Source organism: Phoca vitulina, unplaced genomic scaffold (genome assembly GCF_004348235.1).
Source record: "Phoca vitulina isolate PV1807 unplaced genomic scaffold, GSC_HSeal_1.0 scaffold4, whole genome shotgun sequence".
Classification (NCBI taxonomy): domain Eukaryota; kingdom Metazoa; phylum Chordata; class Mammalia; order Carnivora; family Phocidae; genus Phoca; species Phoca vitulina.
In genome coordinates this window covers 64,123,768-64,139,029 of record NW_022589707.1, presented here as the reverse complement: position 1 = coordinate 64,139,029, position 15,262 = coordinate 64,123,768, and the positions used below count along the sequence as shown (strand labels likewise).

The 15,262-nt window shown below is 37.7% G+C and overlaps 1 protein-coding gene across 8 annotated transcripts in view; it reads left to right on the top strand.

Moving 5' to 3' along the window:
* Window positions 1-15,262, top strand: part of AKAP9 (A-kinase anchoring protein 9) — a 196,304-nt gene that overhangs the window by 33,836 nt on the left and 147,206 nt on the right. For 5 of the 8 annotated variants that reach the window (XM_032402192.1, XM_032402193.1, XM_032402191.1 and 2 more), the window contains exon 1: window positions 6,912-7,172. In XM_032402192.1, the coding sequence (XP_032258083.1) occupies window positions 7,125-7,172 (48 nt within the window). In that variant the 5' untranslated portion in view covers window positions 6,912-7,124. Of the gene's footprint in view, window positions 1-6,419; window positions 6,480-6,911; window positions 7,173-15,262 lie in introns of those variants that run through there. The other 3 variants (XM_032402194.1, XM_032402189.1, XM_032402190.1) reach the window with 2 other exon arrangements.

The following is a 15,262-nucleotide window of genomic DNA, read 5'->3' as shown; positions in this document are numbered from 1 at the left end:
TGGGTTAGCCTGGTGATGGGTATTGAGGAGGGCACGTTCTGCATGGAGCACTGGGTGTTATGCACAAACAATGAATCATGGAACACTATATCTAAAACTAATGATGTAATGTATGGGGATTAACATAACAATAAAAAAAAAAAAAAGACTGTAGGAAAGAAAGCACAATGGGACCTGTTCCTAATAGATATGATAGATGAGGTAGAGAAGAATAAAAGATGTCTCCAAAATTTTAGGTTGAGGAGACTGGAAGAAGGTCAGTAACTGATATAGAGAAGTTTGGAAATGTTGCTATTGGAGGGAGGATTTTGAGCATTGTTTTAGGCAATTTGAATGGCAAGTGATGGTGAGAAATGTTCAGTGGAAATGGTAGCTGGTAATGTCTTCTAATAAGGGAAGAAACAAAGACGTGAGGATGGACAAAATGGTGAAACAATGAGGTAGATAATTACTATCTGGTTTAGCAAAAAAATTATAGATGAAAGTTTTGTCTGAATAATTTTGGTCCAGGTTAGAATAAGATAACAGTTTATTATCATATGATCTTGTATCTGCATTCTCAGTGTATTATTCTAGCCTTGGAAGAATTGAAAGAAGCAATCAGTAAAATCCTTGGTATTTAGTTTCACAATGAATACTTTTGAAAAATGAGAAAGATAGATACCTGTTTGGAAAGAGTCATTGATGAGATATTTGAGGGAATCTGACTCATTTTTAAATGGTTTCATAACAAAATACAGAATTCAGCAGTAGGTGAGGTGCCTTAAAGAATGGATTAAAATTCTAAAAGTCTATGTACATTTTAAAGATTTGTGGACAAGGACATAATTGAATTGCATATTGATACTTGACTCAGGCAAAAACTCCAGAAAGCCACATGTTAAAACAAAACCAGAATTATAAGGGAAAAATATGTCTGCATTTAAATGAAAATGAGGTTAATAAATCAATCATGTAGTATTCTCATTAAAATATGTGTGACATAGAAATAGGAGTTAAGCACATAGGAAAACACAAGATAACCTGCTATGGTGAAACACATAGTTTAAATATTTAATGAAAATCACTTGATTAACTTAAGTGAGTTATTAGAATTTGGCAAAGATCCAGTGAATGGCAACTAAAGTGATCAAATATATTTTAAATAGACCGTATAAGAAAGAGCTAAAGAAAAATTATTTAATCCATAAGAGAAAAGGCTAAAGACAAACTGTAATGTCCCTCCTCCTGAATTTAGGAGTTATATTTACTCCCAAACAATTTCAGAGAGAAGAACCATCTTTTTTTTTTTTTTTTAACACATAATCTAAAGAATTGCTTCAGTTGCTGCTGCAGCTTTTGTGAGGTTGAGGTCTAGTGACATATATTGGCTACTAAAATGAAATGACTGCTAGGTCTTATCTGACCAATTTGTGAAGGATCAATTAACATGGAAATGGCAATCACAAAATACAACCTTGGAGATATTGCCGGTTCAGTTCCAGACCACCACAATAAAGCGAATATCAGAATAAAGTGAGTCAAATATATATTTTAGTTTCTCAGTGTATATAAAAGTTGTGTTTACACTGTACTGTAGTCTGCTAAGTGTGCAGTAGAATTATGTCTAAAAATACCATAATTAGGAAATACTTTTTTGCTAAAAAATGCTACCCATCATCTGAGCTTTTGGCAAGTCGTAATCACTGATCATAGATCACCATAATAAATATAATATTAATGAAAAAGTTTGAAATATTGCAAGAATTACCAAAATGTGACACAAAGACACAAGCGAGCAAATGCTGTTGGAAAAATGGCGCTGATAGACTTGCTTGGCATAGGGCTACCACAAACCTTCAATTAATTGGCAAAACATATAATATCTGTGAAAAGCAATAAAACAAGGCATGGCTGTACTGTGGGGAGGGATGGAGAAAGCCTCTCAAAATATGATTTAGCTATAATTAGAGCAGTCTCTTGTTTGCTGATCCCAATAGGTACTCCTCATATACTAGCTTGCTATCTTGCCAATATGAACTAGCACTCCAGACAATCCCCAATTTAAGATGGTTCAACTTAAAATTTTTTGACTTTACAGTGACGTGGAAGTGATATGCATTCAGTAGAAACTGTACTTTGAATTTTGAATTTGGATCTTTCCCTGCATTAGTGATCTGCAGTGGACTTCCTCGCGATGCTAGGCCCCAGCAGCAAGCCCCAACTCCCAGTCAGCCACTCTGTTCTGAGGGTAAAAAACTGATACACTTAGAGCTATTTTGTACCCTTACAACCATTCTTTCAGTACAGTATTTCAATACATTATTCAATCAATTTTCACTTCAGTGTTGTATTCAATAAACTACATGAGATAGTCAACATTTTATTATAAAATGGGCTTTGAGTTAGATGATTTCACCCAGCTGTAGGCTAATAGAAGTGTTCTAAGCAAGTTTAAGGTAGGCTAGGCTAAGCTATTATGTTTGGTAGGTTAGGTGTATCAAATGCATTTTCAATTTATGATGGGTTTATCAGAATGTAACCCATCATAGGTGGAGGAAGATATGTATTTAAATGGAAAGTAGAAAAAGTACCTTTAGAAATCTTTAATTCCTCTTGGGATGTAGTGTAGTACAGGTGTAGTGCAGTATTCTTAATTATTAAGTCAACACTAAAAGAAGTGTGGCTTAATTATGAGTTGTACAGATGTTATACAAGTGAATCACTAGAATGTAACTCCAATCAGGAATGACAAGTAGGTAAGATTTCCCTTTTCAATTCTGGTCCATTGGAAGTGACTTCCAGGGGCTCTTTGTTGAGAAGGATACTGAAGCGGAGTTTGCACTCAGTAGGAAAGAGTTAACGATTGATTTACAACTTCCATGGAAACTTCCAGTGACCTTCACCTTTCTAAATTCAGGGGCCATTTCTCAGGCCTTATTTTAATTAATCTATTAGCAGCAGTTGCCACAGTTCATCACCGTGAAGGCAATCAAAACCCTGCTGGCTTAAGAGAGATTTTGCCCCTCCCTTAACTACCTGGAAAAGTCTAAATTGGGGGGTCTTTCCCAGAATTTGAGTTATTACAAGATATAAATTTCACCTGAATGACTTATCTGTATGGCAGGGCAAACATCTGATTACTTAACAACTTTTGTACTGCCTTGTAAATTGCCCTCCTCCCCTTTGATGCCCTAGACCCCATCCAATTCCTTAGCTCAGGATGGCATATGTACCTCATTTTACCTTTCTGTCTTTGAACCTCTCATGTATGTGGGGCTCCCATAGATGCAAAATTAAATGCAGTTCTCTCCTGTTAATCTGTTTATGTCAATTTAATTCTTAGGCCATCCAGAAGAACGTTTGAAGAGTAGGGGAAAATTTTCCTTCCTTGCACAAGCCTCTGTACTCTCATTTGCTGATTCCTCTCCCCTTCCCTCCCTTTTAGAGTTGGAGTGCTCTGAGACGGAGTCATTGTATCACTTCTTTATCTAAACTTGCTCCCCAGAGCAGCAAGGTTCAATAGGAAAATAATGTGAGCCACAAATGCAAACCACATATGTAATTTGAAATTTTCTAGTAGGTACATTAACAAAAAAAGTAAAAAGAAACTGGTGAAATTCATATATATATTATTTAACCCAGTATACCTCGAATATTAGCATTTCAACATATAATCAATATAAAAAATATATTAATATGAGGTATTAAATTATTATTTTATTTTTCTGTCAGGAAACATTGTTGCTCTGAGTTTAAGAATTTTCACTGACAGAAAATCAGCACTTTCAGAAAATCTCTCACATAGCCCTGCTTGGCTTCTGAATCTTAATTTTTGTAGAAATATCAACATATTTCTCTTCAGTACAGTCATTCCATCCATGATTGATGGATCAGTCTTAACCTCCTATTTCTGTACTTGGCTTTGACTTATGAAGCTCTTCAGGACTGTTTTTAATTCAGAAAGAGTGACTTTGTCTAAAGGAGATGCAGTGGTAACTCTGCAAGGTACTTTTTTACAGTGGACACTCATCATTAATATTAATGAGATATTTTAAGTTCTTTTGTTTTAATTCTAAGTCTTTGAAATGCACTGTTACACTTATAGCATACCTCAATTCAGACCGGATGTATTTCACATGCTCAATAACCACATGTGGCTAAATGGCTGCTGTATTGGACAAACATGACCCTAGATGATCTTATCCAAGCCCTTAACTTAAAACACCATCTATATGCTATTCTCAAATTTATATTTCTTGCTTGGACCTGTCTCCTGAACTCCAGACTCAGAGGGTCTATGTGACATCAATTCTTGGATACCTAATATGTGTCTCTAACTTATGTCCAAAATTGAACTCTTGGTCTCCTCCGAATTTGCTCTTCCCCATCTCAGTTACTGGCAACTCCACCAATTGCTCAGGCCAAAAATATTAGACTCAACCTTGACTCCTCTCTGTCTCAAACTTCACATATAACATACAACTACTGTGGCATTATTAGTTGCATGTGCAAGATATATACAGACTCTGATTCACTACCACTACCATGGTCCAAACTCCCATTATCTCTGTCTGGGTTATTGCAATAGCATCCAGAGTGGTCCCCCACAGGCTGTCATCATAGCAGCAGATATCCTTTCACAACATAAGCCAGATCATGTCACTTATCTGCTTAACATTCTCCAATGGCTCCCTGTCTCACTAAGAGTAAAAGCCAAAGTCCTTCTAATGACCTTCAAAACTCTATAGGATCTGGCCTCCTATTACTTCTCTGACTTCATCTCCTACTATTCTCCATCCTCAGTGTACTCTAGCCACCTTTACGTCCTGCTTTTTCTTTAACATGACAGTCATATTCTAGCTTCAGGGCCCTTAGACTTGCTATACCCTCGCTTATCCCCATGGCTCATTCTCTCATATCTTTCAAGTCTTTGCTCAAGTATCTTGTCAGGGAATGAATGAATGACATGACATGAATTTGTGCCATAAGGAGGCATCAGAGCACAAGTGCCACATGCCCTTCTAACAGAAGTCAACACACAATTAACTTTCAACATTTATTGAGCATCTATTATATATAAAACAGGTGTCTATGATTGGTCCGTCTTAGTGAAGGGAAAGGTTGAAATAATCTTGTTGCTTTAGAAGGTTTTTGAACATTTTTAGTACATAATGGAACAAACAGCTGACTTCCTTAGTCATTGAGAAAGCAGTATCTATTAACAAACAAATACCTTGTTAGATAACTTAGGGCTTCCTCCTTTTGGCAACCAGAATCTAGAAACACAATCCCTTAATCCATGCAGTATTTAAATCACTGCAATATTAGAACACCTGGTTGTAGTCCTACTTTGACTCTTAGCTTAGTGGGTGACTAAATAAATCACTTCTCCTTTTACTGGCTCAATTCTTTTATTCCTATGATAAAATGTCTAATCTCATCTATTGCCGAATTCAGGTTAAGATAACAGGTCAGTATATACTTGGGTGTTACAACTGGCACAAATATGTATGCATTGTGGAATTTGAGAATAAAAAGTCTTTTTAAAATCTAAGAATTTATAAATCAGAGCTATTTAAACCTAGTCTTCAGGTAGTGGTAGACTTTAGATCTTTAGTCTTTTCCTTTTCAACCCTATTTTCACTAGCGTGACCACTTCTATGATTGAACTCATAGCTTATTTTAGTTCACATCCGCTAGAGTCCAACCTAGCTCAAAACAGAGAAACATGATCGGCCTGAGTAATCAACCTGAGACATTAACATGTGTAGCTCACCTCAGAAATGGATTTGAGAGTAAGAGAGTGGGGAGAAAAAAGGAAGTATTGAGGGAAGAGATGAAAATTATTAAAATGGCTTAATTCAATCTAACACGTTTATTGGGTGCAAAGCACTATGGTAGTCATTTTAGTAAAGCCAAAATAAGCAAGACAGTCACTGCCATCAAGGACTCTAGAGTATAAGGTGAACTAAGAAGTGGTGCATAAATTACTAAAATATACAGAGTACATAAAGGAAATACGAGAAGAGAAAAAAAAACACCATTAATTAAGGACATTTTAGTACGTCAGAGGCAGTCACATATATTGACTCACATATATTAACAGCCCTTTCAAAACTTCCAGGTAAGCTGAGGGAGGACAGGTAACTTGTTCAAGGTCATTCAAGCTAGAAAGTGTATACTGGCTTTTGTCCCCAACCCAGGTTCCAAAGCCTACCCTCCTTTCAGGACATCATTGCTAAGAGGGAGATCCAAGGAGGAGTGGAAGGGGATTAAGTTATGACTGGATACTCCTAACTGCGGTGGAGGCAACAAAGAGATCAGAAAAGCTATTTGGGGCGGCTTGTGAGGTGGGCCTTGAAGGATGAATCGGAGATTGGGCGGGCCGATGTGGGGAAAAGGGAGCGACTTTGAGCGAAAGAAGTACTGAGAGCTGCTGGCTGATCTCCCAGTTCTTCGACTGGAGGAGTCGATCTGGGTTGAAAAACTAACGTCCGGTGGGTCTTTTCCTTTGGGCTTTTCATCAGTCACCAACTTCGCCGTTAGGAATATATTATTTTTGTAACTTGAAAAATCTCAATGTTTTAAAAGCGACCACTGAGTCCCTTGCACGGTGGGCGGAATCCTGCCGGCACCCCTGGCACACCCCCTCTCTCCGAGCTCCTCAGCCACGCCACCACCTGGGGAGCGTTCGTCCCCGAGGAAGGGCGCTCACCCTCGTGGGTTTCTCGCCTGTGGGAGCCCGGGTCCGAAGCGGGGTCCACGCCGGGGTAGCAGGGGCAAAGCCGCGCGGGCCCAGCGGGGGCGGGCCGGCGCGCGGGGCGGGGCCGCGAGCGCACCTGCCCGGGGCGGTGGGGCTCGCGGCGTCTGCGCGGACCGACGTGCGCCCCCCCCCCCGCTCCCGCCTTGCCGTGTGTTTACGTGGAGACGAAGATGGCGGCGGCGGTGACGGCGTTGCCCGTGCGGCTGAGGACGGTCAGCCAGTGAGCGCGGAGACTGGTTCCACGCCGGGCGGGGGGGAGCGCCAGGCCCGGCCCTGCTCCTTAGGCGGCGGATCTTGCGGTCCCACCTCTATCGGAATCGACCTTTCCTTTTTACCCCGACCCTCTCCCTGTCTTCCCCCAGCTTTCCCTTCAGAGGCCATGGAGGACGAGGAGAGACAGAAGAAACTGGAGGCCGGCAAAGCGAAGGTAAGAGAGCCGGAGGCTGTTGGGCCCGCGGTGGGAGGTGGTGGCTGGAAAGGGGTGGGAGAGGGCCTGGCAAACGGAGATCGCAGCAGCCCGGTTCCCTGCCCGGGAGGGAGGGGCTGCAGGACCTGCTTTTTCCCCTTGCCCTCTACTCTTCTTTTTCCAATTGAAAAAGCCTGGTGTTACTACCTAGCAGATGATACTTCCGTGATGACTGGGTGGTGTGGCTTCTTTCTTGTGAATGCTCAAATAAAACCCTTCCTTTACCGTATAGCTATAAGCTGGTATTTATTGGTTCTAAATCTCCAGCCTTTCGCTGTTTTAGGGAGTTTCCTGGGTAGTGCAGGCATTGTGCTTTTCAGGGTGGGGATTTAGGGCTTTTCTTTATTTGGTGGGGGATTTGTACGCCGATCATCAGCTTAGCTTTCTTTGGTGGCACGCTGGCACTGTTGTGTATGTGATTGGCCTGTGACAGCTGCCTTAGCGGTGGCTTGAGTGTGCCACAAGTGCCAGCTGTGAAGTTCGCCTTAGGGGCGTTTTAGAAGCATAGCTTTATATGTTTGTGTTTGGAGGTCTTTGTCATGGCATGCGCTTTTGTATTGTGTGGAATGTTAGTGCAGTCTGTGAATGGAACTGCGGGGGACGAAAGGTACCATATTCTAAGCAATCTATAGAATTCCTGCTTCAAATAATTGAATTGTTATATATGTCTCAGAGAGTCCCTATTTTATGCCTGCGTGAAAGAAAAACTGTAAAGCAAACAGTACAAGACTATAAGCAGGTATTACTCACTGGGCTTCGTGAAAAATTTGATATAGACAAGGTATAAATTAAATAGCGTACTTTTAAAAATTACATATTCGAGCATATCTTCTAGCTGGTCTCAAAGGCCCCCTTCCTCCGTTATGACGACGTTACCTTTTATAGATTATATTCTGCCTTATTAGAGATAATTGTTAGCAATCATACTTGGACCACGATTAAATTATAATATAGTTAACTGTTTTTCTTTCTTCCTCTCCTTTGCTCCCTCCAAATAAAACAAAGGAGGCGGGCTCCATGATTTCAGTAATCACTGAGGGGCCATACTGCAGAGATGCCATAGTAGATGCTCAACACAAGTTTCTTAGATGAGTATGCATATAAACTAGCTTCATATTTCTGAAGTACAGTTGGCTTTCCCATAAGTCCCTTCTATCTAAGATCAAAGCTTGAGTGCTTTTATATTACCTGGTAGATTATTACTTTAAAATCTGTAAATGGTGGAAAAGGGGAATCAAGACATCTTCAGAAGCCCAAAGTTGATTATATTTCTGTAACCTGAGGGTCTGAGCAAGCTCTGAATCCAAGAAGGTGGAGGTAAAGTGTGTGCCTTCTTTGGAAACCATTGATATTCTAGTTAGACATTTTGTTTCTTAATTCAGAGTTTGTATTGCCTGTCCCCAGAAGTATGTTTCCTAAAGATAATGCATGAAGCAGTCCTACAAAATATTCTTTACTTTGGATGATACATATCATATCAGAGGATTTATTTAAATTGATTTGGCCAAAAAAAACCTCTATTTTCTTTGTGTGTATGTGTGTTTTTGTCTGTCCTTCAAAACTCTGCCTATGGGGTGAAAATCTTTTTCTTTTGATATTCACTTGTATTGTAGAAGATTATCGTCTTCTAGAGTTGAGCCCAATTTTTCTAGTCAGAAATAAATCTGTCAGATTTATAAGGCAAGATATGTTTGCTGGAACATTAGCTGTACAATCTAAAAACACTGGAAACAACATTCAAAGAGAATATTAGAATAATTATTTTCTAAACCATATCATGTAAGTGCAATGGAATATTATGCAGTCATTAAGATTATGAAGACCAATAGGAATATGAGAAATAGAATGAAAATTGCATCATTAAAATTAGTGTATACATTATTCCATTTGTTTAAACTTGTGTGCTTTTAGATTAAGACTTAAAAAATTTGTAAAGTCATTCAGCAAACCTTTGTTGAACTGTTTTATACCAAAAGTTGGAAATTCAGAGGTGGTGTCAGTCTCTTTTCTCAAGTTGCTCACAGTTTAGTGGGAGAGACTAGACACTGGGTAGTAAGTACAATGAGAGAGGAGGTACCGTAGGATTTGGGGTGAATTTTTTCATTTGTAAAAGTGCATTAAATACTGCTACCTTGTTTTTGAGACTACAAAGACGGCTCTTGATGTTAAGGCAGCCAATCATGGTGCCTACCATATAGTAGGTACTCAGTAAATACTTGCTTAATGAATGAGCAGAATGACTATAGTTGTTCATAGGTACTACTTTACTAGAATATTGTAATTTAATAGCAGTAATCCAGAATTCTCTTAATTGAAAGTCTGTTATTGCTGGCATCAGAAATCACTTAAACTGATCATTTCTTTTTTTTTTTTTTAGATTTATTAATTTATTTATTTCACAGAGAGAGAGATAGCGAGAGCAGGAACGCAAGCAGGGGGAGTGGGAGAGGGAGAAGCAGGCTTCCCGCAGAGCAGGGAGCCCGATGTGGGGCTCTTTCCCAGGACCCTGGGATCATGACCTGAGCCAAAGGCAAATGCTTAACGACTGAGCCACCCAGGCGCCCCTAAACTGATAATTTCTAAAACTTATTTAGAAACTTGGCTTTCTGAATGTCTTATTTGTTCATTGAACTTAAATATTGTATTTGATAATCTGATTTTATGAACCATAACTTTTTAATTTTTTTCTTGGTGTTTGGTAAGCTGATCATTGAAAAATTTACTTTCTGTATCTAGATTTTATAAATGATTATTTTTTATGGCTTGTTTGCAGTACAGTATGCTTTATAAAATAGCAACCAAAATCTGCAATGATAGAATAAATTCTGGTATATGTAGCCATTAAGATAGTGCTATAAAGACTTTTTGAGTTGGGAAAATGTCCACAAATAATGTCAGGTTAATAAAAATGTTATCATATAAAGTATATGTACATACTTATATATGAAGACACCTGGAAAAAATGCACTAAGATGTAAATGATGGCTATCTCTGGGTGCTGGGTTATTGGCAATTTTAATTTTCTTTACACTTTTAGTATTCTCCAGATTCTCTACAATATTTCTTTTAGGATCAGTAAAAAAATGCTTAAAAATCATTTTTAAATACAGTAAAAGCTTATCAAATACAGTAGGATGAACAACTCATCCTACTGTATGGTTATTATAGAGAATAAAAAAATGAGGCACAGAAAAGGTAGGTTTTCTAAAGGCCCTCACTTTGGTGTAGTTCTGCAACTAATTCTTAATTCCAGTGTTGCTTATGTTACATAGTTGGGGGAGCCTGTATTATTAGACTTGCATAGACTTCTTTTCTGTTTTGTAATTCTTTTTTCCTTTTTGTCTGTTCTCATTGCCATGGTCGTACTCGTCTTGCCTTGCTCCATCTCATCTGCCTCTTTCCCTAATTTGCTGTTTGAGATTTGCTGTGACTAGAAAACTCAGTGAGTTTGATAGAATGGTTTATAAAAATCAGAGCCAGTGGAGGCCAGTGAGTGGGCTTTATAATAGTTCAGTTTTTCTACTTGTTGGTTTTTTGGTTGCTGTTGAGTCCTCAGCTACTTCCTCAGTGTTAATGTAGCAAGAAGCCTGACCCATGGAGATGTGAGACATTACTGCATTATTAAGTAAATATTTTCAGAGCTGGGCTAATCCCATTTACAAGGTGCTGATGGGGATGGCACTACATAGGCTGTCTTTGTGTTAAACTACTTTTAAATGACTTCATTTTTCTCCAAGTGAAATTATTTACACTGTTATATAAAGGAAGTATTGTAATATTAGTGAACAAAATTAGAGGACAGTTGGGTATTTAGTATTAATTAATGTTACTACTATAAATTCACATTGGGTATACTTAACATTCTATTCATGTAGCAGAATTCGGTAAAACCAAAGTTTTGTACCAGCTATTCAGCATTGTATATATTTGGCATTATTTGTTGAATAATCATTAAAAATTTTGCCTATTGCACTCAGTTAATTAGTAATTATATGATTTTTATTTGTTTAATGAGCATTTTCAGTTTGAAAAGTAGTGCCAGTTGTATGCAAAAAAGGACAGGACTCTATGCAAGCTGTGTATTAGGTTATTGATAGCTGGACTTTTCAATTATTACTGTTTACACTCTGATAGACAAAGTTACTTATGGTGCATGATTGTTCTTTGCGTATTTCAGATACACTACACCACCACTAAGAAAGTTGCTCTTCATTCTTGTTTCTTTAAAACTTTCTAGTTGTTTGTGTGTGTGTGTTTTTGTTTTGTTTTGAGTAAGGTCTACGTGGGGCTTGAACTCACAACCTCAGGATCAAGAGTTGCATGCTCTGCCACTGAGCCAGCCCGGCACCCCAAAGACCTTGTAGTTTTTTATTCTTTATGTGTCATAGCTTACTTAGCTTCAGAGTGGATACAGCAGTTTGATACCTTTATCGTCATTTTTTTCCATCATCATTTATTCTAACCGTTATGCATTGTGACTTAAAAATTAATTCATGACCTTCAGGCTTTGTTGAAAAACAAAACAAGACATGTTTTTTTAGATTATGAGCCTTAAGAGGGATAATATGGAGGAGAGTATGGGCAGAATAGTCTTTTTAAAGTGAATAGTGAAGAAAGATTTCTAAAGCAAATCCAAGAAGTGGCAGGAAGTGGGTGAAAGAGTGGTAAGATCTAATGAAGACTTACCAAAGAGGTCTGTGGTGTCCCGTCAGTGAAAGTGAAAGTTGAATGAGCATATGGAAGAGAGGAAGTGAAAAAGATAGGATATATCCAAGTGGCTAGAATATGACAAGATTGGGCAGGAATTATTTTTAAACAAAAATACCTCTTATCTTTATATATAAGGTTTGTAGGAAGAGATAAACTATGACTGTAAAATACCTATTATAGGCTACTAATTATTGAAATATAAGTAAATTTCTAATATGGAACTAGAAAAATTTCTCATGGTAAATTGTTAAACATTAAATGATAAGGAACATTATTTAAATTTTTTTATGATTCCACTAAAGTTGAAATTAGTCATCGTATTTCATTGGTTAGCATCTCTTTAAAACTTTAATTTGGAAAAACTTCAAAAAAAATTTAAGATTTTATTTATTTATTTGACAGAGACACAGCGAGAGAGGGAACACAAGCAGGGGGAGTGGGAGAGGGAGAAGCAGGCTTCCCGCTGAGCAGGAACCCTGATGCGGGGCTCGATCCCAGGACCCTGGGACTATGACCTGAGCCAAAGGCAGACGCTTAACGACTGAGCCACCCAGGCGCCCCAAAACTTCAAAATTTTAAAAAGTTTATTTATAGAGGTTGTTTTGCATCTGGGGTATGTATGTGTGAGAATTTGTAATACAGCTATTTGGCATACTAGAAAAGACACTAGGACTTTGGAAACATTTATTTGCTTATTCAGCTGACATTTTTGAACGCCTACAGCTGCAACTATGGACTTTTACTTAGCAAGCATTTATATAAATTATCACAAATTCTGTGCTTTATTGTCTATGGGCATAATCCTGTTGCAGGACATGAATCTCAAGAGGTGTTTTGGAGAACAAATGAGATAGTGATTGAGAACTTTTTAAGTTCTGGTGCTAGATACAAAGAAGCTACGATTTTTAAAATTGAGATGAAATTCACCTAACAAAAATTAATCATCTAAAAATGAACAATTCAGTAACATTTAGTAAATACACATTTTGCAACCACTGATTCCATTTAGTTCCAAAACATTTTTATCATCCCAGAATAAAACCTATATATTAAGCAGATACTCTTCATTCCCTCCTTCCCCCAGTCCCCAGCTACCACCAGTCTGCTTTCTGTTTCTATGAGTGTACCTATTCCAGACATTTATTACAAATGGAATCCTATAATATTTGATCCTTACTGTCTGGCTCTTTTCATCCATGCTTCCATACTTCATTCCCTTTTATGGCCGAATAATATTCCATCGTATGTAGCATTTACTACACTTGATGGGCATTTGAGTTGTTTCCGCTATTTGGCTATTATGAATAGCGCTGCTGTGAACGTTCACATGGAAGTATCTGAGTACCTGTTTTCATTTCTCTTGAGTATATACCTAGGAGTGGAATTGCTGGATCATGTGTTTTTTGAGGAACTGCCAAACTGGATTTCCACAGCATCTGTAACATTTTACATGTCCACCAGCAGTGTATGAAGGTTTCAGTTCCAGTTTCTCCATATACTCACCAACACTTGTTGTTTTCTGTTTTTTTATTATAGCTGTTCTAGTGGGTGGAAAGTGGTATCTCCTTGTGTTTTGATTTGTGATTCCCTAATGACTGAGGATGTTGAGCATCTTTTCATATACTTTCTGGCCATTTGTCTATTTTCAGAGAAATGTCTATTTAAGTCCTTTGCCCATTTTTTTAATTGGGTTGTTGCCAATTGCTATATAATATTAGTTATTGTATGCATTTTTTCTATATGCAAGGAGAGAGTGAGAATACATGTGCTCAGGCAGATAGGAGAGAGGGGTAGACAGAACCATACATCTCAGTAGGATTATCTTCCATCTTGCTTTTTTTTTTTAAAGACTTCTAGGCTCTTCCAAAATTTAAACTCTTGCTTTGAATAATAGGTTCTAGGTGAATTGATTAGAGCATGATACAGAAGTTTGAGTTCTCTGTGGGCCATTGAGTCATTTCATTCCATGACCAGCTGTTTTACAAGAGCATGCAGTTGGTCAAAGGGACACCTGTTGGGTTTTTGGCTTGGACATTACCAAACCATTTTCACTGTGGTAACAAAATAACCTAGTCTTGTTCAGTAACAAAAAGGCCTGTCATTTTCATATGTGAACACAGTATTTCACTAGTATAACATATTTTTGTTTTGACTTTTAAGGGATCATTTCTTAAAGCCCCCAAAGATATTATTTTGACTTGTAAAAACTACGCTAAACTTTACTATTCAAAATCCTAATCTATAAAGATTCGAATTTGTAAATTGTATTGATTGAATAGGTTCTCTGGTTTACAGTTCTCTGAAAAACAGGGTGTAAAATCACTTTCTTGCTCTCCCCCTTTTTTTTCTTCTCTTGATACTGAACACACTACAAAATTCCTTGTTCACTAAGAATCATTTATTGTGGGCTCTGTGATTAAGCTGTATTTATTCCTCAGGAGTTTCACTTTTACTCAAGTTGATGTTGTCTTATTGTTTCCCCAGGGAAGATAGATAGGGTTAGGGACCAATTATAACTAAAAATACTTGTTCTCTATCAAAAATCAAATTTAACGAATGAAAGTATATGAGGGTGATACAGGGAATTGCAATGTACTTAGGGCAATGATCCCAGTTAATTACCACACCATTTATGGTCTGTTGACTGTTACGTATATGTTGATTTCTTAAGTCAAATAGGTACATACTCTAAAGGGAAAGGTAATAGAAACTGTTTAAAAACTGCATTAGCAAGTATCTGCTGGAAGTTTATATATGAAATAATGGGTTTTGGCTAAAAGTTATAGAAACTATTTTCTATTCATAGACAACTTAAAAATATTGGGAATATTTTTATGTAAAATCTTTTACATTTATCAAGTTAGTATTTAAATTTTGGTTTGCATAAATTCCTTTTGTAATGAAAATACATGTCTGAGCATTTTTACTCAGTGACTTCCCTGTAATAAGAGAACTCTCACTTTTCCACTTCAACCAATAGCAATTTTTATAATAGAGTTTGAGAAGAAAAGATAATTTGGGATGGAGATATATATATATATATATATATATATATATATATATATATATATATTAGTTGAGAAGAGTATATATTTTAAAATTCAAAGGGTAAAATCCAATGTAGGTAATTTTAATAGGCCTCAGGTTTTTATTTATTTATTTATTTATTTATTTATTAGAGAGAAAGAGCAGAGCAAGCTGGAGAGAACATGAGCGGCAGGGGAGGGGCAGAGGGAGAGGGAGAAGCAGGCTCCCAGCTGAGCAGGGAGCCCCCTGCAGGGCTCCATCCAGTCGGAGGACTCTGGGATCATGATCTGGGCCAAAGGCAGACAGGCAGACAC